The 24,660-nt window shown below is 43.1% G+C and overlaps 1 protein-coding gene across 1 annotated transcript; it reads right to left on the minus strand.

Moving 5' to 3' along the window:
* Positions 1 to 497: 497 nt before the first annotated feature.
* LOC115468199 (olfactory receptor 56A4-like) lies at positions 498 to 1,474 on the minus strand (the record flags this gene model as incomplete). The annotated part of the gene is given in 2 exon segments (XM_030199736.1): positions 498 to 781; positions 784 to 1,474. Coding segments are annotated over 2 exon segments (975 nt in total), but the record flags the coding sequence as incomplete, so codon positions are not given.
* Between the last annotated feature and the right edge of the window lie 23,186 nt (positions 1,475 to 24,660).

Raw genomic sequence — 24,660 nt, forward strand, 5'->3', positions numbered from 1 at the left:
TATATTCCCAACTCATCCCTCCCTTCCCCTGAAGACCCCCTTCCCTTCTCTATTTCACCTGCAATGATCCTACATAGTTTATATGTAACGTCCAGAGGAACGGTTGGCAGCATCTCATTCCATCAACACTGCAGCACATCAGTAGCCCACTCCATAACCTGGTGGGCAGAGATTCCAGGAAGGGAGTCCATAGTTGTATAAAGTGATCTATCTTTTTATGTCCACACCCAAGAATAGACAAACAATCCCATCCGAAGTAGTTCATTTCATTTTAAGAAGAAGAAACAAAATAGGGAGAGTTCTTGAAATTTAATTTCCGACTATAGCATGCTCCTAAAGAGCTTTAGTTTCATGACACAGCAAGTCCACAAGAAGATTTTCCAGTACTTTGGAAAGATCCGGAGCTTCTGACTCTTGTTTGTTCCATTCAACGGAAAAGGAGCAGCAAAAATTGGACATTTGTTACCGTGAAGCTCATCTCTTTGCAGCAGATTTCCTCATGTCTCACTTGACAATCTTCTGCTTTTCATGAACACCTTCTGAATGCCATGTTTAATCTCTTTGGTCCTCACACCATAGACGATGGGGTTCAGAGATGGAGGGACAATGAGATGTAAAACATTTGCCATGTTCGGGATATCCGACGGGATTTTGTGTGCATTTTTGTGGGTAATGACCAAAACCACAAGGACTGTGTAAAAGAACAGAATGAGAGTGAGGTGGGAAGAGCAGGTACTTAAGGCTTTCATTGCTGCCCCTTCAGCCTGCAGCTTCAGCACACCCGGAAGATGAAACAATACGAGACGATGATTAGCACAAGGTCGCCACTTAGTAAAGACCAGGCCACAGTCAGCTGGTAAGCACTGCTTATGGTAAAATCTTCACAGGCCAGGGATACCACTGCTAGGTTGGCACAGAAACTGTATTTGATGATATTTCTGGAGCAGTAATGTAGCCTGGCAGCAAGAAAAGGCACTGGTAGAACCAACACTGTGCTTCTGATCAGGATAAAAGCCGTAGCCTTTACTACAAAGCTATTGGTAATTATGTACAAATATCGTAAGGGGTTGCAGATTGCAACATAGCGATCATAAGCCATGACAAGAAAGACCCCAGACTCCACGCCAAGAAGACAATGAATAAAGTATATCTGAGTGAAACAAGCTGAGGAGCTGATGGTCTTTGCACTAAACCAGAGGATCCCCAGCAGTTTGGGGGTAACTGAGTTGCACAGACCTAAATCCACCAGTGCCAGCATGGCCAGAAAATAGTACATGGGCTCGTGGAGGTTTGGATCAGCGTAGAACGTGATCAGTAGAGTGATGTTGGCCATGAGAGCTATGAAGAAGAGAAGAGCCAGGGGGATGGAGAGCCAGTGTTGCCAGCTTTGGATCCCAGGGAAACCCACGAGGATGAACTCAGACACCTCTGTGCTGCCGTTGCTGCTGGTGTTGGAGAAGAACATGGTCAAGGGTCACTGTGGATACAAGTTTGAGAAGAGAGACTCAATAATATTTGTTGCTTAAAAGATATTCATATAAGTTACTCAGAAATGTTTAAACATATTTTCATCCACAACTGTTCATTGAAGTAAGACAGCTGACTATGCAGTCTAGTGGACAAGTTATCATAAAAGGAAAAATATGGACAGCTACATATGTTGTCCTACTTAAATGGATGAACTTATTAGAAAGCAATTGACCGTCACCGCTTTCTGGTTGACTTTGCCTCTAAAATGCTCCCAATTACTCCTATCTGTATAATTTACGGACAAACCTCAAGGATGACCAGCCAAATATTAGGTATTGACTGGCTCCAATTTAAAAAAAAAACAGCAATAAAACATTTATGGTGTTAACTCTATAATTAACCACATAAATCATTTCTTACACACATTGCACAGTAGGTATAAAATGCCTTTCAATGACCTTCAAAGTACACAAATACACAAGACCACAAACACCAAATTCACTCCCTTCCCTAGAGTTTGCAGTCCCCAAAGTAGCAATTGCTCTTCTGTTTACTTAAAATATAACCCAGATTAGGATTACCAAGTATTTCAAGGATGTCAAAGGAATGAGACTTGGTTCTTAATTGCAAATCAGTGGAACAAACTTTGAAGCGGAGTTGGGGAGCAGCATAACGGTTAGAGCAGTGGGCTGAGAACCAAGGGAGCCCAGTTCAAATCGCACTGCAGGTCCTTGTGATCTTGGGCAAGTCACTTAACCCCCACATTGCTTCACATATACAGTCAAGGGATCTAGCAAAGCTTGGTCTAGTATTTGGAAGCTAAGGGTTAGTGCTAAAAAAATGCAGGCATGTATTTGGGCCGCAAGAAACCCAAGGAATGGTACAGTTTAGGGGGTAAAGTGATTCTGTGCACAAAAGAAGAGCAGGGCTTATGGGGGCCGTCGTTCAGACCATGGGAGGGAGCCCGGCTAACTCCTGCGGTCAGTGGTGAGAATGCATATTCAACGTCAGGCCGTTTCCAGTCACTGGAGTTGAATATCCAGTTTATTTTCAACGCTGGCTGGTTTAAGTTTAAACTGGCCAAAGATAGGCCTGCTATTTAGCCGACCCGATTAGGCAACCACACTTAGCCAGCGACGTGTTGAGTATTAGTGGCCAGCCGGTTACATTATGCGATATAACTGGTTATATACTAAGCGCTGACTAGGAATATTCAGTGGGAAATAACCAGCTATCTCCTGCTGAACATTCTCGGATACCCAGTTAAGCGTTATTGATCTGTCCAGGAGCTGCTTCTGCCTGGTTAATAGCTTTGAATATTGGAGGATGGGGGTCAGATAGAAAAGGCAAGAAAAAAAGCTAGAAGGATGCTTGGTTGCATAGGGAGAAGGAAGGGATAAGGCCTCCCTATAGGTCTGTAGCAGTGGCGTAGGAAGGGGGGGCGGTGGGGCAGTCCGCCCCGGGTGCACGCCGCTGGGGGGGTGTCGGCTCCACTGGTTCCCTGCTCCCTCTGCCCCGGAACAGGTTACTTCCTGTTCCGGGGCAGAGAGAGCAGGGAACCAGCGGAGCCGACGCAGCTCCCAGCGACATGCACTCGGGGTGGTTCGGCCCTCCTACCCATCCCTCGCCGCTTTCCCTCGTCGCTTTCCCTCGTAATTATGTGCTCCGGGGGATGCGCTCCAGAGGGGGGAGGTGCGCTCCAGAGGGGGGAGGGTGCACCGTGCTGAACCCCGGGGGGTGCGCAGCGGTGACCCGCCCCGGGTGTCAGCTGCCCTCGCTACGGCACTGGTCTGTGGTCAGACTTCATTTAGGGGAGCAGTTATCACATAGGTCCCATTTTATACAAGGCGACTTGCAGGCCGATTTTCAAAGTGATTTAAACCAGCAGAAGAGGCTTCGGCCTTCATAAATTGCCCAGAACCACACAACTGCCGATATTCAGCACCGCCTAACCGGGTGGTAGCACCACTGAATTTCAGGTCTCACTGTGCTCAAAAAAATGGGCAGATCAGGGGGTAGAGCAAGTGGTATTGGGAGGAGCTGACAGTTACGTGGGTCTCAGCTATTTTCAGTGCTGGGACCCGAATGGCTAACCCAGCCTACTTAAGAAAGCTCAAAAACTCTCCTAACTTGGCCAGAGTAGCTATCCAGGCTCCGGAACTGATTATCAGCCGGGACCCATATAGCAGTCTGCAGCTCTAGGAGCCCCCTTTCATCCCCCCCCCCCAAATTCCCCCTCCTTCCCTTCCCCTTGCCCCCAGCCCACCACAATTCAGAACCTCCTAACTCCCCTGAACATGCACCCAAACTCCTGTTATCTAGGTAGACCCCCTGGGCCTATCTTCCTTCCCTGTGGGGTTGATGGGGACAGGAATGACCCCTGAACCTCCATCCAGAAAATGACTGCCATGACCTCTCACGGCAGCCTCATGATACTACACAAGTACCACGAGCTGCCGTGAGAGGTAGTGGTAGCCATTATCTGTATGCAACCTGTATATCATAGAGGCCATGAAAAGGTGCAAACCATACATATTTCTAGATTTTATTTTAATATAGCTATTTTGCTTTTCTTGAGCTGGGTGTTGCAAGAGAATTATAAATGTGCTTTTTCTGAAAAATACCTTTCTAAGGCTGTAGAAATTTGTAGTTTGGCGTTTTGGCCTGTGCTAACTTGTGATAAGTTGGTCAGCAACTAAGCCAGAGACTCCTATGACTAAGGACATGCGCAGTATCCAGATAAACAATCAAAAGGAGAAGTAAGTGGGTGTGGGTAAAACTATAGCCTTAGCAAGAGGGTGGGGGGCCGTAACAGGGTAATTTTACTCATTATCTAATGAAAACTTACATGACAAGCTCTGTCAATTTAAGGGAATAAATTATAGAATTTGATGGAACATGTTGGAACATGATAAGTCATAACAGGAAACAGAATATTCTGGAAAGATGCATATTCCCTAGGTAGGAAGGGTAATTATAATTAAGGACAAAAAAAGGAAAAAAAAGCAACACTGGGCCTTCAAGACTGGGACAATAAAGGTTCTTTATTGAAGACCCGACACGGGCCGTGTTTTGGCGCTAAACAGCGCCTGCTTCAGGGGTCTAACAATAAATGTCAGAGTGGGTGCACACCTGAAAAGCAGTGACCATCAAACGGTTTGGTTTGATATGACGGCTGAAGTGCAGGGCGGACACTCTAAACTCAAAGTCCTGGATTTCAAGCGTGCTGACTTTAGTAAAATGGGGGAATACCTGAGGAAGGAGATGATGGGCTGGGAGGACGAACATGAAGTGGAAGGGCAGTGGTCCAGGCCAAAAGAAATAATAAATAGGGCCACAGACCTTTATGTAAGGAGAGTAACTAAAAGCAAAAGAAAAAGAAAACCGATATGGTTCTCCAAGCAAGTGGCTGAGAAAATAAAGGCTAAAGAGTTGGCGTTCCAGAAATATAGAAAATCTCAAGAACAGGAACACGGGGAGGAATACCGGATGAAACTGAAAGAAGCCAAGAGAGAGGTACGTCTGGCGAAGATGCAAGCGGAAGAACAAATGGCTAGAAATGTAAGAAGGGGAGACAAAAACTTCTTCAGGTATATTAGTGAAAGGAGAAAGACTAAAAACAGAATTGTGAGACTAAAAGATACAACAAAACGCTATGTAGAAAATGATGAAGAAAAAGCCAATTTGCTAAATAGATACTTTTGCTCTGTTTTCACTGAAGAAAATCCTGGAGAAGGACTGCTAGGGACTGGCAAAAGTACACCTGAGAATGGAGCGGATAGAGCACCGTTCACAGAAGAGAGTGTGTATCAACAACTTGGAAAGCTAAAGGTGGACAAAGCCATGGGACCGGACGGGATCCACCCCAGGATATTGAGGGAGCTCAGAGAGGTTCTGGCGGGTCCTCTTAAAGATTTGTTTAATAAATCCTTGGAGACGGGAGAGGTTCCGAGGGACTGGAGAACGGCGGAGGGGTCCCTCTTCACAAAAGTGGTGATAGGGAAGAGGCTGGAAACTACAGGCCGGTAAGTCTCACTTCGGTTATTGGTAAAGTAATGGAAGCGATGCTGAAGGAAAGGATAGTGAATTTCCTGGAAGAAAATAAGTTGCAAGATCCGAGACAACATGGTTTCACCAAAGGGAAATCGTGCCAAACGAATCTCATTGAATTCTTTGACTGGGTGACGGGAGAATTAAATCAAGGATGTGCTATGGACGTAATCTATTTAGATTTCAGCAAAGCTTTTGACACGGTTCCCCACAGGAGGCTCTTGAATAAACTAGATGGGCTGAAGATAGGACCCGAAGTGGTGAACTGGATTAGGAACTGGTTGACGGGCAGACGCCAGAGGGTGGTGGTGAATGGAGTTTGCTCGGAGGAGGGAAAGGTGAGTAGTGGAGTGCCTCAGGGATCGGTGCTGGGGCCGATTATGTTCAATACATTTGTGAGTGACATTGCCGAAGGGTTACGTGGTACAGTTTGTCTTTTTGCGGATGACACCAAGATTTGCAACAGAGTGGACACCCCGGAGGGAGTGGAAAACATGAAAAAAGATCTGAAGAAGCTAGAAGAATGGTCTAAGGTTTGGCAATTAAAATTCAATGCGAAGAAATGCAAAGTGATGCACTTAGGGAGTAGAAATCCAAGGGAGACGTATGTGTTAGGCGGGGAGAGTCTGATTGGCACGGACGGGGAGAGGGATCTTGGGGTGATAGTATCCGAGGACCTGAAGGCGACGAAACAGTGTGACAAGGCAGTGGCCGTAGCTAGAAGATTGCTAGGCTGTATAGGGAGAGGTGTGACCAGTAGAAGAAGGGAGGTTTTAATGCCCCTGTATAAGACGTTGGTGAGGCCCCACCTGGAGTACTGTGTTCAGTTTTGGAGGCCGTACCTTGCGAAGGATGTCAAAAAAATGGAAGCGGTGCAAAGAAAAGCTACGAGGATGGTATGGGATTTGCGTTCCAAGACGTATGAAGAGAGACTTGCTGACCTGAACATGTATACCCTGGAGGAAAGGAGGAACAGGGGTGATATGATACAGACGTTCAAATATTTGAAAGGTATTAATCCGCAAACAAATCTTTTCCGGAGATGGGAAGGCGGTAGAACGAGAGGACATGAAATGAGATTGAAGGGGGGCAGACTCAGAAAAGATGTCAGGAAATATGTTTTCACGGAGAGGGTGGTGGATGCTTGGAATGCCCTCCCGCGGGAGGTGGTGGCGATGAAAACAGTAACGGAATTCAAACATGCGTGGGATGTGCATAAAGGAATCCTGTGCAGAAGGAATGGATCCTCAGAAGCTTAGCTACAATTGGGTGGCAGAGCAGGTGGGGGGAAGAGGGGTTGGTGGTTGGGAGGCGAGGATAGGGGAGGGCAGACTTTTATACGGTCTGTGCCAGAGCCGGTGATGGAAGGCGGGACAGGTGGTTGGGAGGCAGGAAAAACTGCTGGGCAGACTTATACGGTCTGTGCCCTGAGAAAGACAGGTACAAATCAAGGTAAGGTAAACACATGAGTTTATCTTGGGCAGACTGGATGGACCGTGCAGGTCTTTTTCTGCCGTCATCTACTATGTTACTATGTTAATAAAATGCAAAAATAAAAACAACCACATAAATATACATAAACATAAATAAGGCAACTTGAACATTGTAAATGGCAAATAGTAATTCAGAAAGTAAAACATCAAAAATGTGTTTATATACATAATATAAACTCAATATTATAAAACCAGACATATAAATAATATATATATATACGCCAATGCTTGTAGACAGGTGGCATATTAAAGCATATATAGCATCCCACAAATGGATAAATAGAGTTTTCCATTACTTGTTAAAATATAAAATGGAACATAAATGTTACAAGTGTAAAAACGAAGAAGATCGGGAAACTAACTGCTAACCCCAACGTATAATGTGAACAAGTCGCCGATAGCAGTGGTGGGGTTACGGGCATTATAAGTATCGCAGGAAAATACGACTGGTTCATGCTAGTTGTAAGAGTGTGGAAAGATGGTGAAAATAAAAGTGTCTGCTTACACCAGCATATACTAAGAAAATCGCCGTTCGCCGCAGTGGCGATGCAGCTCTGTGAAGAGCCTTCTCGTGTGCTCAAAAGCGAAAGTGAAAACAAGGGGAACGCCAAGCTTAAGTAGTTAATTCAAAAAGGCGCCAAACGTAGTGAACGTAAGGAGCGGTATTCACGTGATGACATCATCGTCATGGTGGCATTTAAAAAAAAAACTATTAAGATACAAAAAGCGGCTTTATATACCGCTGCCCTTGGCCTGGATTGGCCGCTGTCGTGGACAAGATGCTGGGCTCGATGGACCCTTGGTCTTTTCCCAGTGTGGCATTACTTATGTACTTATGTCCTCTACTTGGCTCACTTTTATTACATAGAGCAGTGATTTAACCTATTGTGATGTCATAGTGGCTCATTCCACCAATAAGAGCCAACCTCATTAGTGATGTCACAATGGCTTGATTGTATAGAATGTTTGTACGTTTGGGAAGCTCGCCAGGTGCCCTTGGCCTGGATTGGCCGCTGTCGTGGACAGGATGCTGGGCTCGATGGACCCTTGGTCTTTTCCCAGTATGGCATTACTTATGTACTTATACGTGTCAAAGAAATATGAATACTATATAAAGAATGGCATAGCATTAATCCTTTGAAAAGAGGGGGGTAACAACAGATAAAGTATATAAAAAAATAATAAAAATCATACAGACAGAGAGATTGACGTGGTTGCATGAAAGGTAATGAATCCAGTAAGTATTCAGATGTTAATGTAAGTGAAAGACCTTATTTCATGTATGGTGTATTTCTATGGTATATATACAGTAGTCTTCATCTATTAACATTCTAGTTTTCCGTCGTTGTATTGAAATGGCAGATATACTTAGTGCGCGTGGCACACATTGGAAAGGCAACAGGCTATCAATAAAAAATCTTGTCTGACCACATCATAACCCCTTTTCTATATTGTGTATATACAGTGTTCTTCCTCTGTTAACATTCTGGTTTTCCATAGTGGGATTAAAACAGCAGATATACTTAGTATGCAGGCTCTCAATAAATAATCCTATCTAGCCACATATTAAATCATCAGTATTATTGAAGATTTTGTGGAGTGGCACATGGAAGTATAGTACATAAAAAATGCAATAGATGATAATGTGTAGTAAAATATGTATAAAATGAAGATATTTGCATACATTAAAAAATGCATTTTGAGTGGGATCAAATGATCTTAATATGACTATATGCCTAAATAAAAAACCAAAAATTAAGAATAAAAAATAGTAAAAAATGAATAAAAACGAGAACTATATAACATGTTCAATTCTTCCAAGTGCTCCCAAATGAAAAAAATGAATGACTATCCAGCTTATTTTCGAAAGAGAAAAACGCCTATAGTGCGACCTAAATCAGGAGATAGACGTTTGTCTCGCAAAGGCACCCAAATCGGTATAATCGAAAGTCGATTTTGGATGTTTCCAACTGCACTCTGTCGCAGAAACGAATAAAGTTGACGGGGGCGTGTCGGAGGCGTGGTGGAGGCAGAACTGGGGCGTGGTTATCGGCCAAGGAGAGATGGGCGTCTTTAGCTGATAATCGAAAAAAAAAGGCGTTTTTACCGCGATTTTTGGTCACTTTTTTTGGACCCTTTTTTTTCACGAACAAGTCCCAAAAAAGTGCCCCAACTGCCCAGATGACCACTGGAGGGATCAGGGATGACCTCCCTGGACTCCCCCAGTGGTCACTAACCCCCTCCCACCAAAAAAAATCCACTTTACAAACTTTTTCCCAGCCTCTATGCCAGCCTCAAATGCCGTACCCACCTCCATGACAGCAGAATGTGTTCAATCCTGTCACAGCCTTTCCCTGGGTCAGATGTGGCTCTCGGGTGCACTACAGGGTCACATCAGCATTGCATTGTGGTGGGTGTAGGTTATTGGGCTCCGTGATTTCATTAGCTTCTGTTACAGTCTCACGATGTTGGTAGTTGGTAGGCTCTTCTCCCATGGTGCTTTTCCCCCTGCCTACTGGGTCAGAGTGTGCCCTGTTGTGTTTCCTGTTGTAGTCCATGCGGTAGTGGCCATTTTTGTAAGCCAGTTTTAGTTCCCTTTCCTGTGTTAGCCACGTTACAGAACTTAGTTCTTACCTTGAATGTGGCTGAAAGAGGGCATTGTACAGCATTCTGCCAGCTCTGACCTACTGCTAATCTCAGTACCAGGGAGACTCGTTGCCAGTGGGGCACAACCTCTGATCTGCAGTTAACTGTGAGTAAATGTGGTTATTCCAATAAAGGACATTTTTGGAGAGATTAGTCTTCAGGTGTCAACTGGTGTGCCAATGTTATATAGCAGCAACCAGTCCTAGAGGCCTGCATGTATGCAGGTCCCTGGAGCACTTTTAGTGGGTACCGCAGTGCACTTCAGCCAGGTGGACCCAGGCCCATCCCCCCCCCCCACCTGTAACACTTGTGCTGGTAAATGGGAGGCCTCCAAAACCCACTGTAACCACATGTAGGTGCCCCCTTCACCCCTAAGAGTTATGGTAGTGTTGTATATTTGTGGGTAGTGGGTTTTGGGGGAGGGGGGTTGGGTGCTCAGCACCCGTGGTAAGGGAGCTACGCATGTGGAAGCGTTGTCTGAAGTCCACCGCATTGACCTCTAGGGTGCCCAGTTGGTGTCCTGGCATATCAGGGGGGCCAGTGTACTACGAATCCTGGCTCCTCCCACGACCAAATGGCTCGGATTAGGACGTTTTTGAGCTGGGCGTTTTTAGTTTCCATTATCGCTAAAAAAAACAAATGCCCAACTCAAAAACGTCCATTTTTTCGAAAATACGGTTCGGCCTGCCCCTTCACGGGCCCGTTCTCGGAGATAAACACCCATGGAGATAGGCGTTTCCATTCGATTATGCCCCTCCACATGTAGTACAGGTATACTGGTGGAGAAATATCCTTCTTCAAATGGGTGGGGGCGGATAGTTGTCTGCAAATAATATTAAGGATGAAACATTTTATCTAAAAACAGCTAATTCCAGCTTATTATTGAGTCCCGCCGGATGCACTGTGTTGAGATCGAAGATAGTTCTTTGTTCATGCTGTAATAGAATTTAGTCGAACTTACCACCTCTTCAATGTTTTTGTGGGATTTTGAATACACAGAATCGGAGGTCTCCAAAACTATGAGATTGCTCCATGCAATGTTGTACTAAAGGTGCTGAAACATCCTGTCGTCTGTTGCTTCTATGTTCGATCATACGAGTTTTAATTTTGCGAATAGTCTTACCTATGTAAATTAGATCAGATATACAACTCCTTCTGTATTATAGTTATCAATAGAAATCAAACAAAATAAAACATGGAAAAGAAAATAAGATGATACCTTTTTTATTGGACATAACTTAATACATTTCTTGATTAGCTTTCGAAGGTCGCCCTTCTTCCTCAGATCGGAAATAAGCAAATGTGCTAGCTGACAGTGTATATAAGTGAAAACATTCAAGCATTACTATGACAGTAAAATAGATACTATTGGAGATTCTACGTGGAATGTTGCTAGTATTGGGGATTCTACATGGAATGTTGCTACTATTGGAGATTCTACGTGGAATGTTGCTACTATTGGGGATTCTACATGGAATGTTGCTACTATTGGAGATTCTAGATGGAATGTTGCTACTATTGGAGATTCAACATGGAATGTTGCTATTCCACTAGCAACATTCCATGTAGAAGGCTGCGCAGGCTTCTGTTTCTGTGAGTCTGACGTCCTGCACGTACGTGCAGGACGTCAGACTCACAGAAGCAGAAGCCTGCGCGGCCACATTGGTGATCTACAAGGGCCGACTTCTACATGGAATGTTGCTAGTGGAATAGCAACATTCCATGTAGAATCTATAGAAATCAAACAAAATAAAACATGGAAAAGAAAATAAGATGATACCTTTTTTATTGGACATAACTTAATACATTTCTTGATTAGCTTTCGAAGGTCGCCCTTCTTCCTCAGATCGGAAATAAGCAAATGTGCTAGCTGACAGTGTATATAAGTGAAAACCTTCAAGCATTACTATGACAGTAAAATAGATACTATTGGAGATTCTACGTGGAATGTTGCTAGTATTGGGGATTCTACATGGAATGTTGCTACTATTGGAGATTCTAGATGGAATGTTGCTACTATTGGAGATTCAACATGGAATGTTGCTATTCCACTAGCAACATTCCATGTAGAAGGCTGCGCAGGCTTCTGTTTCTGTGAGTCTGACGTCCTGCACGTACGTGCAGGACGTCAGACTCACAGAAGCAGAAGCCTGCGCGGCCACATTGGTGATCTACAAGGGCCGACTTCTACATGGAATGTTGCTAGTGGAATAGCAACATTCCATGTAGAATCTATAGAAATCAAACAAAATAAAACATGGAAAAGAAAATAAGATGATACCTTTTTTATTGGACATAACTTAATACATTTCTTGATTAGCTTTCGAAGGTTGCCCTTCTTTGTCAGAACGGAAATAAGCAAATGTGCTAGCTGACAGTGTATATAAGTGAAAACATTCAAGCATTACTATGACAGTCTGACAGGGTGGGAGGATGGGGGTGGGTCGGAGGTATGCATGGGGACATCAAAGCATATCATTGATATTCTAACAGGATGGGTGTGGATAATTGAGGGGTGGGGTGATCAACAGAGAAATACAGCTTTATGGTTTATAATGGGCTAGGAACCCCAGATCCTTGTTAAGTCCTTTCTGTTGGGTGTTAAAATATTCAATCATTCTGACTTTATATTATAGTTGGAAGAGTGATGTAATGTATAGGATTTCATTGTAGTCGGATGTACAAACGTGGCAATGCACATGGATGATGCGCAGACAGAACATGATCCACATGGCCTATGTCCAGTTGGAGGCTGAGTGGGAGATGGGATTGCAGATGGTGCAACAATTTCTTTAATATTTTTATTTCTTGTGTGAGCGATAGTGAGATGTTTGTTTCTAAAGCAGTCATGAGTAGCCAGGATGTACCAGTGCATGGAAACTGTATAAAATGAATAAAATGAAAGAGGAATGTATTTTATTCATTTTATACAGTTTCCATGCTAATGGTTGATTGATTTAAAACACTCATTATTATTTTTTAATATGCATGATTTATTACTGCTCACATAGACATTCTATTATAAAATTCAAAAATTCATGTACATTTGATTACATTTTTGGTTTGGTTTATGAGTTTTCAATGATTAACTATATAATATACATTCTTAAATACTTTTTATATAAAGTGTCATTCTAAAAGTTTGTGAATATTAGATTTAACCTCAGGTTTTGAGTTTGAATGTTGATTTTATATTTATGAGTTTTTAATGATTGATAGGTGTAATTCGTATTGTTAATATGCTGGATAATCTTAAAGAGAGGTATTCATATAATCCTATATAATTATTACTGATTTTTATTAGATTTATTTTGTCACTGTGCTTGGTTTTATTATTATTATTATCTCATGTTTGAGCTACTGCTTGTTATATTTAAAAAAATTTATATATTTGTATTGTCTCTTTACGTGATCATACGTTACTGTTTGTTTTACATTGTTTATGTTTTTTGATTTGTATAGACTCCTGACGCAGGCCAGTACGGCCGAAACACAGCTGTGTCGAGTCCCCCTTTTTCCCTGCTACCGTTTGGCTAATAAAGTTGATTCTTCATTTTTACATCCAAAGTGTCGTCTTTTTTATGTAATTTTTGATCTTGATGGAGTTTTTTTTAATACATATTTTATGATTAATTTTAAATTTTGACGTTTTTAATATATATTTTTAATTTTTGTTTTTTGTTTTTGTTAGTCATCTTCGCTGTTTTGCTTCTTGTTGATTTTCTTGCGAAGACTGGTTTCTTCTGTTTTTTGCCCTAGTTCACAAAATCATCCGTGGCGATGCCCCAGCCTACATGTCAGACCTGATAGACTTACCACCCAGGAATGCTAAAAAATCATCTCGCACATTCCTTAATCTTCATTTCCCCAACTGTAAAGGTCTAAAATACAAATTAACGCACGCATCAACCTTTTCCTATATGAGCACACAACCATGGAACGCACTTCCGCACAACCTATAAACGACCTATGAACTAACCAACTTCCGTAAACTACTGAATACCCATCTCTTTAACAAGACATATCACAAAGCTCAACACATGTGAATTCCCCACATGTATCCTGAACTGTCTTATACTGTTTTTCTGTTATATTACAATCATGTTTCTTTCATTGTCATGTTACCCAAAATCCTTCTATAATACCAAATGTCTTTTCTCTTCTTATTTCCACTATTCATGATGTATTGTAAGCCACATTGAGCCTGCAAAGAGGTGGGAAAATGTGGGATACAAATGCAATAAATAAATAATAAAAAGTTTATCTGAATCATTCAGTTATTATGACCATTTACATACGATTTGTTATTAAAGATGTACTTCCACTTTCTTGCACAGGCATTGAACTGACTTCAAGCACATCTTACTGTGTACCTTCTTGGTGAGAAAAATTCCTTATGCTTTTAACATTATTTTAATTAGGCTCACTCTGATAGGATTACTGACCCCCTAGTTTGATTTATATTTATCAATCATTACTTTTCCATATATTAATTTTGATTATATAGACATCTGCTAGTATTTACACAGTGAATCACTGTACTTATTTCTAATAGAATTCGCACTCTACTCACAATCCTGTGAATTCATAATGTTGATATTAATCAATTTATCCCAAATACATATTCATATTTTTTTATCTAAGATATTATGTGATATAATTTTAATTATTTGTTCTTGTGGGATTGTATTCATGTGCAAAGAAAAGCTACGACAATGGTAAGGGATTTGCGTTACAAGACGTATGAGGAGAGACTTGATGACCTGAACATGTATACCCTGGAGGAAAGGAGAAACAGGGGTGATATGATACAGACGTTCAAATATTTGAAAGGTATTAATCCGCAAACGAACCTTTTCCGGAGATACGAAGGCGGTAGAACGAGAGGACATGAAATGAGATTGAAGGGGGGCAGACTCAAGAAAAATGTCAGGAAGTATTTTTTCACGGAGAGAGTAGTGGATGCTTGGAATGCCCTCCCGCGGGAGGTGGTGGAAATGAAAACGGTAACGGAATTCAAACACGTGGGATAAACATAAAGGAATCCTGTTCAGAAGGAATGGATCCTAAGGAGCTTAGCCGAGATTGGGTGGCAGAGCCGGTGGCGGGAGGCGGGGATAGTGCTGGGCAGACTTATACGGTCTGTGCCAGAGCCGGTGGTGGGAGGCGGGGCTGGTGGTTGGGAGGCAGGGATAGTGCTGGGCAGACTTATACGGTCTGTGCCGGGGCTGGTGGTGGGAGGCGGGGCTGGTGGTTGGGAGGCGGGGATAGTGCTGGGCAGACTTATACGGTCTGTGCCAGAGCCGGTGGTGGGAGGCGCGGCTGGTGGTTGGGAGGCGGGGATAGTGTTGGGCAGACTTATACAGTCTGTGCCCTGAAAAGGACAGGTACAAATCAAGGTAAGGTATACACAAAAAGTAGCACATATGAGTTTATCTTGTTGGGCAGACTGGATGGACAGTGCAGGTCTTTTTCTGCCGTCATCTACTATGTTACTATGTTACTATATTTTATATTTTAACAAGTAATGCAGAACTCTATTTAGCCATTTGTGGGATGCTATATATGCTTTAATATGCCACCTTTCTACAAGCATTGGAGTATATATATATTATTTATATGTCTTTTTATAATATTGAGTTTATATTATGTATATAAACACATTTTTGATGTTTTACTTTCTGAATTACTGTTTGCCATTTACTATGTTCAAGTTGCCTTATTTATGTTTATGTATATTTATGTGGTTGTTTTTATTTTTGCATTTTATTGTTAGACCCCTGAAGCAGGCGCTGTTTAGCGCCGAAACACGGCCCGTGTGGGGTCATCAATAAAGAACCTTTATTGTCTCAGTCTTGAAGGCCCAGTGTTGCTTTTTTGTCCTGTATACTTTCTAATTATAATTAAGATAATGACGAAAGGAAGAAAAATGTATTTAACAGAAACAGAACTGAGGATGGAGAGTTTCGTGCCTACACTAGCAGGTGGACAGAATGACAGCTCCCAGGGAAAACTCTGTTTTTATTTGCTACATATTATACTGTATTGGGAGTTTATTTGTTAATATTTCAATAATTACTGATTGGCTTCTTTGACAATTTGAAAGGAAGCTCTGGAATGAGGGGGATAAGATAAAGGTGAAAGGGGATAGATTCAGGAGTAATCTAAGTAAACTGGAGGTGGTGGAGGGCTGGGGGAGGGGGGCACACAAACCATTCTCCAACCCCATCCCAAAGCTCTCTTGTTGCTCATGCTGTGTTGAGCAAAATATTGCTGAAGCCATGGCCCTTGTAGTCCCCCACCCCACCCCACCCCCATGCCACTGCTTATGGTGCAGATGATGGTAAAAGTAATCCCCTGTTCACAAGTACCAAGTCCTGAATGACTCGTTCAGGCTACCACTTGTGTAATGATTTCTTGGCAGATTATTAAGGTCGTTTCAGTGAGGGCTGAGCAATCGTGAGTAATACAGAACAGAGAAATTCTATTACTGCAGCTCCAAGTAATTTCCTAAAACCAGAGAAATCACTTTAAAGCTCTACTTTTATATAAAACTCTGTCTCCTTAGATTCTTCAATTATTGCCCCCCCCCCCAAAAAAAAAAGAAACACAGGACTATAATCACCTTTTTCTCCCCCTTCCCCCGCCCCCCCCCAAAAAAAAAACTTGTAGAAGCTTGAAACACTGGAGACAATTTCTCTCTTATCTTACTTCAAAAACAGAACCTGACAAAGGGGGGGGGGGGGGGCTTGGGCAGTTAGGGAAGCAATATGTGAATCAGGATGACAGCTAAAACCCATGAGTTCTAATCCCAGCCCTTCACTTACCTTTTCTATGACTGTGAGTCACTTCATATCCCTGTTTCTCATCAGAAAGCATGAACTGTGCTGTGTTGTCTCGGCTCAGTCTTCGTAAGACTGTGGTGTCTCAGCTCAGTCTCTCCCTGTGTCCTGGTGTGGACTGTGGTGTCTCGGCTCAGCCTCCCTTTGTGTCTTGGTACAGACTGTGGTGGCTCAGTCTCTCCCTGTGTCCTGGTGCGGACTGTGGTGTCTCGGCTCAGTCTCTTCCTGCGTCCTGGTGTGGACTGTGGTGTCTCGGCTCAGCTTCCCTTTGTGTCTTGGTACAGACTGTAGTATCTGGGCTCAGTCTCTCCCTGTGTCCTGGTGTGGACTGTGGTATCTCGGCTCAGTCTCTCCCTGTGTCCTGGTGCAGATTATGTGTCCTAGCTGAGCCTCTCCTGCCCTGGCATAGCTGCCTCTATTCAGGCATTGAGTGTTGACATACCCTACCCATATCTAGCAGCCAGAGTCCATCTCTCAGTGCTGGCAAGCAGTGCTCAGACTTTTTATCGTCTACCGGAGTGCAGTGGCAATGGGGAGCAGATCCATTGAGGATTACGGAGGGACCTTCTCTAATTTATTCCCAAATAACCAGAGCCCAGAGCATAGCTCATGTAGCCACCATCTAATAAATACTACCGTTAAGTTTGCTATGTGGAAAATGCTGTACCATCATTACTTGTTGATGTATTAGTGAGCTTCAGGCCCTGGCCCACTTGTGTGCAGCTGTTCCATGACAGAGGTCATGAAGACATACCTATGTTTTCTGTCAAAAGTTGTTTTGAAGCTCAATATCAGCCAGTTTATCTTACCTTGAATTCTGCCTTATATCATGCTCCACAGTGGGTGGTAGTGCAAGAAACCTGTCACGGTGGATTACAAACATGCACTCTTCCACTACAATTGGAGTGCCTCAGGGATCGGTGCTGGGGCCGATTCTGTTCAATATATTTGTGAGTGACATTGCCGAAGGGTTAGAAGGTAAAGTTTGCCTATTTGCGGATGATACTAAGATTTGTAACACAGTGGACACCCCGGAGAGAGCGGAAAACATGAAAAAGGATCTGAAAAAGCTAGAAGAATGGTCTAAGGTTTAGCAATTAAAATTCAATGCGAAAAAATGCAAAGTGATGCACTTAGAGAGTAGAAATCCAAGAGAGGCGTATGTGTTAGGCGGTGAGAGTCTGCTAGGTACGGATGGGGAGAGGGATCTTGGGGTCATAGTATCTGAGGATCTGAAGGCGATGAAACAGCGTGACAAGGCGGTGGCCGTAGCTAGAAGGTTACTAGGCTGTATAGAGAGAGGTGTGACCAGCAGAAGAAAAGATGTGTTGATGCCCCTGTACAAGTCATTGGTGAGGCCCCACCTGGAGTATTGTGTTCAGTTTTGAAGGCCGTATCTTGCTAAGGATGTAAGAAGAATTGCAAAGAAAAGCTACGAGGACGGTATGGGATTTCCGTTACAAGACGTATGAGGACAGACTTGCGGACCTGAACATGTATACCCTGGAGGAAAGAAGAAACAGGGGTGATATGTCCTTCCATGTTAAAATTGTACAGCGCTGCGTAACCCTAGTAGCGCTTTAGAAATGTTAAGTAGTAGTATATTTGAAAGGTATTAATCCGCAAACAAACCTTTTCCAGAGATGGGAAGGCGGTAGAACGAGAGGGCATGAAATGAGACTGAAGGGGGGCAGACTCAAGAAGAATGTCAGGAAGTATTTTTTCACGGAGAGAGTAGTGGATGCTTGGAATGCCCTCCCGCGGGAGGTGGTGGAGATGAAAACGGTAACGGAATTCAAACATGCGTGGGATAAACATAAAGGAATCCTGTGCAGAAGGAATGGATCCTCAGGAGCTTAGCCTAGAATGGGTGGCAGAGCTGGTGGTTGAGAGGCGGGGCTAGTGCTGGGCAGACTTATACGGTCTGTGCTGGGGCTGGTGGTTGGGAGGCGGAACTAGTGCTGGGCAGACTTATACGGTCTGTGCCAGGGCTGGTGGTTGGGCGGTGGGGATAGTGCTGGGCAGATTTATATGGTCTGTGCCAGAGCTGGTGGTGGGAGGCGGGACTGGTAGTTGGGAGGCGGGGATAATGCTGGGCAGACTTATAGGGTCTGTGCTAGAGCTGGTGGTTGGGAGGCGGGGTTGGGGGTTGGGAGGCGGGGATAGGGCTGGCCAGACTTATACGGTCTGTGCACTGAAGAGGATAATACAAATAAAAAAGTAGCACATATGAATTTATCTTCTTGGGCAGACTGGATGGACCGTGCAGGTCTTTTGCTGCCGTCATCTACTATGTATGTTTACTATTTGTTGTTGCTGTTCAATCAGAATGCTTTGGGTGTTTTCACTGCCTGCAGTTCATGACTAAGAGGAGCAAAAGGGACTCAGATGCATCTCATTTTCTCTGCCCAGATGTTGTTTTAATTGGTGTCGAGGAATGTATATTCTGTGTCCCAGTCAAAGGCAGAACACCACAGTATCACAGTAAATGATGACAGCTAAAACCCGCAAGGTCCATCCAATCTGCCCAACGCTCGCCACTCTGTGTGGGCCCCAGTCACCCATGCTTAAATGCTGGTTGTTAAGTGTCCACCATGCCAACCATAAAGGCAGCTAAACATGATGGTGATGATATGTGGTTATAACCAAGACTCCAAGTATTACTGACAGTATTCAACTTACCAGTCAAGTTGTCTTCTCCCCCCTGAGCTGCACAGTACCCTTACTGACAGCATGTGACAATAAAGTCATCTACAAAACTAGAGTTGCAGAAGCTTCACCATCTTTTACCATTTGTTGAACACAGACCAGAGAAGTCTTTCTGGCATCAGCCTCGGTTCCCCCAGTGCCAGATCTTCTTTCAGTCTTTTGTCATTTATGGGATACACCGTAGAAGTCTGTCCAACATCAGTCTCGGTTTCCATTACTCTTGCCCATGTTGTATTTTTATTCTCTTTCTATTTAGGCATTACCTGTGTCTATCTCAGGCATTTTTGAATTCGCTCATCATTTTTGACTCTACCACCTATCCTGGAAGGCCCATTTAGTCATCTACTACCCTCTCTGTGAAAAAGTATTTCCTGATGTTACTCCTAAGTCTACCTCCCTGCAACCTCCATTCATGTCTTTTGGAAGAGGCTTGTTTGAATATTAAAACCTTTTAAGTACTTAAATGTCTGTATCATATCACCTTTTCTCAAGCTTATACATATTCAAGTCCTCCAGTCTCTTCTCATACACCTTATGGCATAAACCCTGTACCATCAAAATCTTTTTATGTCATTGAGGAGATTCGGCCTTCAAAACTGGACATGGTACTCCAAGTGGGGCCTCACCAATGACTTGTACAGGGGCATCAGTACCTCCTCTGTCCTGCTGGTTACACCTCTCCCTATGCAGACTAGCATTCTTCAGGGAATAGCCACTGCCTTGTCATATTCATTTGCCGCCTTGAGATCCTCAGACACTGTCACCCCAAGGTCTCTTTCCTGATCTGTATGTGTCAGTTTCACTTTGCTGAAGGAGGTTTTCCTGCCAAAACCAAGACTTCTGGTGTACAGTTCCAATCCAATAAGTTGATAATCTCTTAATAAATCCTAGGGTTTTTACATATTTACAGTTCCAAACAGTCCTTCAATACTCATCCTTTCTGGCAGAACAATCCAAGGCTGTGGCTTCCCACTTCTTCTGTGGCCAGCTGTCCTGCTGGGCTTTGACCCAACAGAACTAGACCTCTCTGTCTGTCCTTCCCCCAGAGGTGCACTTCCATTAACTGCTGCCTCTGGCACCGAACAGACTTTCGCTGTTCTGCTCCTGGGGGGTTAACCCTTTCTACCCACCCAGAGCTCTCCTCTCAGTTACTGCTTTTATTAACAATTACTCCTTAGTTTTGCCTTAGGTTATTGGGCCTGTCCAGGACATCCCCTCTTCTCATAGGTCCTGGCAGGGATGAAGACAACCAAAGACCATGTTCTCACTAGTCCTACTGTTTTTATAACCTAGTAGACTAGTGGTTAGCGCAGCAGACTTTGATCTTGGGGAAATGGGTTTGATTCCCACTGCAGCTCCTTGTGACTCTGGGCAAGTCACTTAACCCTCCATTGCCCAAGATACAAATAAGTACCTGAATATACGTAAACTGCTTTGAATGTAGTTGCAAAAACCACAGAAAGGTGGTATATCAAGTCCCATTTCCCTTTCCCTATTTGAGATTCTACATGGAGTGTTGCTACTGTTTGGGATTCTGTTGCTACTATTTGAGATTCTACATGGTGTGTTGCTACTGTGAGATTCTGTTGCTACTATTTGAGATTCTACATGGAATGTTGCTACTGTTTGAGATTCTGTTGCTACTATTTGAGATTCTACATGGAATGTTGCTACTGCTTGAGATTCTGTTGCTACTATTTAAGATTCTGGAATGTTGCTACTATTTGAGGAGATTCTACATGGAATGCTGCTAGTAGAGGAGTAGCCTAGTGGTTAGTGCAGCTGATTTTGATCCTGGGGAACTGGGTTCAATTCCCACTACAGCTCCCAGAGATTGGGACCAACACAATAAATAAAATGACCAGACAACGAAGGTAGAAAAAAATAACTTATTTTCTATCCTCCACCCCTGATATTCAAAACCATTTAACCTGTTAGGAATGGCGGGGGTAGAGTCAACCAAAGACCTCGTGCATTCCCCAACCATAGCATGTATTACCTTTAAACTATTCTTCTACTGTCATTCAACAACCAGGAACGCTTTTCCTCTGCAACTCACCCAGGAACCCACCCCCTTGGGCTGAACCCTTTACCACCCACAACCTCAGAACCCTCCCCTCATAATCTTTACTAATCCCCATTATAATGGAGGATTATGTGTTATATTGCACCATATGCTATGAGTTTATCTTATTGGGTAGGCTGGATGGACCGTGCAGATCTTTACCTGCTGTCATCTACTATGTTACTATGTTCTCTTGCTGCAGTTCCTCCTTAACTCTTCTTTCTTACGTCTTCTTATGTTTCTTCTTGGGAATGCCACTCATCGGGTAAGTCACCCTTGGGGGGAATTCTGTATAGGCAAGGAAAGTTAGGTGCTAGGATGATTTGTGTCATTCTACATGGAACGGCCTTTATAGCACCCACTTTTGCCCCTAACTTTGAGCGTGAGCGTTCATGTCTGCCAAAGGCTGGTGTAAATGCTCTCACCCAACTAAAGGCAGTTAGATGCAGTGTTCTATAACTCCATGCCTAAATCCCATGTGTCTCCCATGTCCCTCCCAGGGCCACGCCCGTTTTGAGTTAGGTACTGAAAATTAGACGCACATGTTACAGAATCTAACGTAGGGCAGATCCATGTGTAACTGCTGATTACTGCCAATTAAGTGCTTGTTAACACTAATTATTGATTATCACCAATTACAGAACTTGGATTCATGAGTAAAACTGAGCACCTAACTTTGGGTGACCTATACAGAATTCTTCAGTCCTATCTGTACCCTTTTTCTTTCATCACCAGCTTCAGACTCTGTTCCTTTCTCCTTGATATGTCATAAGCCTGGAACAGACTTCCTGAGTCAGTTCGACAAGCTCCATCTCTGGTTCTAAAAAAATCCAGACTAAAAGTCCACTTATTTGAGGCTGCTGTTAAATCTTAACCCTTTATTGTCCTATTTAATACCCATAATCAATGAAACTACCTCATCTCTTATTTGTCTGTCTTGCAGATTGTCTCTTATGTGTTTGTGTATGTCATAGTAGCACTATAGAACATAAGAGTAGCCATACTGGGTCAGACCAGTGGTCCATCTAGCCCAGTATCCTGTTTTCCAAACAGGAGCTAAGAAGGTCAAAAGTCTCACAACCAAATGAGACAAAAACTCAAAGTGAAGGTAAACAAACAAACAAAAAAAGAACCCAATGAAGATACAATTTTTATTGAAAATTTCAAAAAAAACTGACAAATCTCAGCAGTGGGAGAGCATGGACTCAGGAGGAAGACTGGGCACGGCCGTGTTTCTGCTGGAATGCCTGTGTCAGGAATCAATGAAATCTAAAAATATAGATAACAAAAAAAACATTATTAAAGTGATGACACTAATCAAATCAACGTGCACAGAATATTTTATATGACAACTTATGATATTCTATATACAATAACAATGCATAAAACAAAATGGTAAACAAAAATAATTAAATAAGTATAAATGAAATGGATACAGTATCTCAATCAGTAGAACCCTCGGCTCAAGATCAAATAAGGTGGTTCAAATCCGTCTGAATTTGTTCCAAGCTAAATCCTCCTGTATAGCTACATTAACTGAGTATAGGCCTAGGTTGGGAAAATTGGTACTTACAGACCACATTGGGATACTTTTCAACTTATTACTACTGAGGAGGTTCATAGGATTGTACACAAAATGTCTTGTTCGCAATGTGTTCTTGATATGTGCCCCATTCCTTTTGCTTTCTTCTGTCCCTCAGTCTATTCTGCAATGGTTTTCTTCTCTCTGGTTCTTTGCCACCTGACATGGGTCAAATTACACCTATACCCAGTGGTGTGCTGGAGCAGGCTCTCACAGGCTCGCAAGAGCCTGTTGTTAAGTTTTTAAGAATTTTGGGAGCCGGTTGTTAAAGTAGAGCCCTCCATGGCTACTTTAACAACTGACTCCCAATATGTGGGCTTGGGCCCCCTGCTGAATTATCTTTTACTTTGCTGGTGGGGATGCTGAGCCCTGCCAGCCAAGTAAATAGACTACTGCTGCTCCCCGCTCCTGCAGCAGGCTGGGACTTCTGGAGCACGTGAGAGAAGTTCCAGCATGCTGCTCAGAGCAAGACGTTGGGAGTGGTGGCAGTCCATTTATTGGCTGCCAGCAAAGATATGCCTAGCGTGCCCGCACGAAGGGAGGGAGGAGAGAGAGGCAAGTGTTGCTCCCCCCCCCCCCCCCGGCCATCCCTGGCCCTTCCAACTGCAGAGCTGGCTACGTCCGGAGAAAGAGCCTGTTGTTAAAAATTTACCAGCACACCCCTGCCTATACCTAAAGCTACTGGATTAGATTTAACTTTTTCGAATTATCCTCCAGTTGCCAGCATTCCTCTCTTTACTAAGCTTATGGAGTCTTATGTAAGTCACTTGTTCCCCTATTCCCTGAGACATTTTCTTGTTTGCAAGTTTCTCAGTTTGGGTTTAGGCCTGCTCCTAGCACAGAAACCCTGCTGTTGACACTAACCTCCCTTTCTGAGGTTTTTGCAACTACATTCAAAGTGGTTTACATATATTCAGGTACTTATTTTGTACCAGGGGAAATGGAGGGTTACGTGACTTGCCCAGGGTCACAAGGAGGAGTTGCAGTGGGAATTGAGCCCAGTTCTCCAGAATCAGGGTCTGCTGCACTAACCACTAGGCTACTCCTCCACTAGCAATATTCCATCCAGAATCTCAAATAGTAGCAACAGAATCTCAATAGTAGCAACATTCCATCTAGAATCTACAAATAGTTTCAACATTCCATGTAGGATCTCAACTAGGGAAAGGGAACTGGGACTTGACATACCGCCTTTCTGAGGTTTTTGCAACTACATTCAAAGTGGTTTACATATATTCAGGTACTTATTTTGTACCAGGGGCAATGGAGGGTTAAGTGACTTGCCCAGATCAAATACAACCACTTGGCATGTGTTGAACTGCTGTGCTTTCTCTAATTTGCATTTTGTTCTCCATTAACTCTCATTATTGATACTCAACTAATGAGATTCTCTGTATTGAGTTGCACTAACTACTTGCTCATATTTTTATAAGCTCTATTCAAAGCTCCTTAGCATTTGGTCTCCTTATTTCATATCTTATACAGCTCACTTAATTATTATAATGTTTAAACAGACATTCTTCTCACTGCTCCTCTGGTTTACATGATTATAGTTTTTCAGTGTCTCTGTCATTGGAACCAGCACCATAATTTCAGGATTGTTTTCTAGGTTTTTTTTAATCTCATTTAAATAGAGCTTTTTTTTCTGTTGGCTCCTATTGGTTATTAGCAGTATCTGTGCAACGGAGTTTATATACAATTATTCTTTGCTTTACTAATGCTATTATGCAATCACATAAATTCAGGATCTGCTCCCTTCAATTCTATGACATCTAATATTCCTTCCACTCCAGCTCGAACAAT

This window comes from Microcaecilia unicolor, chromosome 4 (genome assembly GCF_901765095.1).
Source record: "Microcaecilia unicolor chromosome 4, aMicUni1.1, whole genome shotgun sequence".
Lineage (NCBI taxonomy): Eukaryota > Metazoa > Chordata > Amphibia > Gymnophiona > Siphonopidae > Microcaecilia > Microcaecilia unicolor.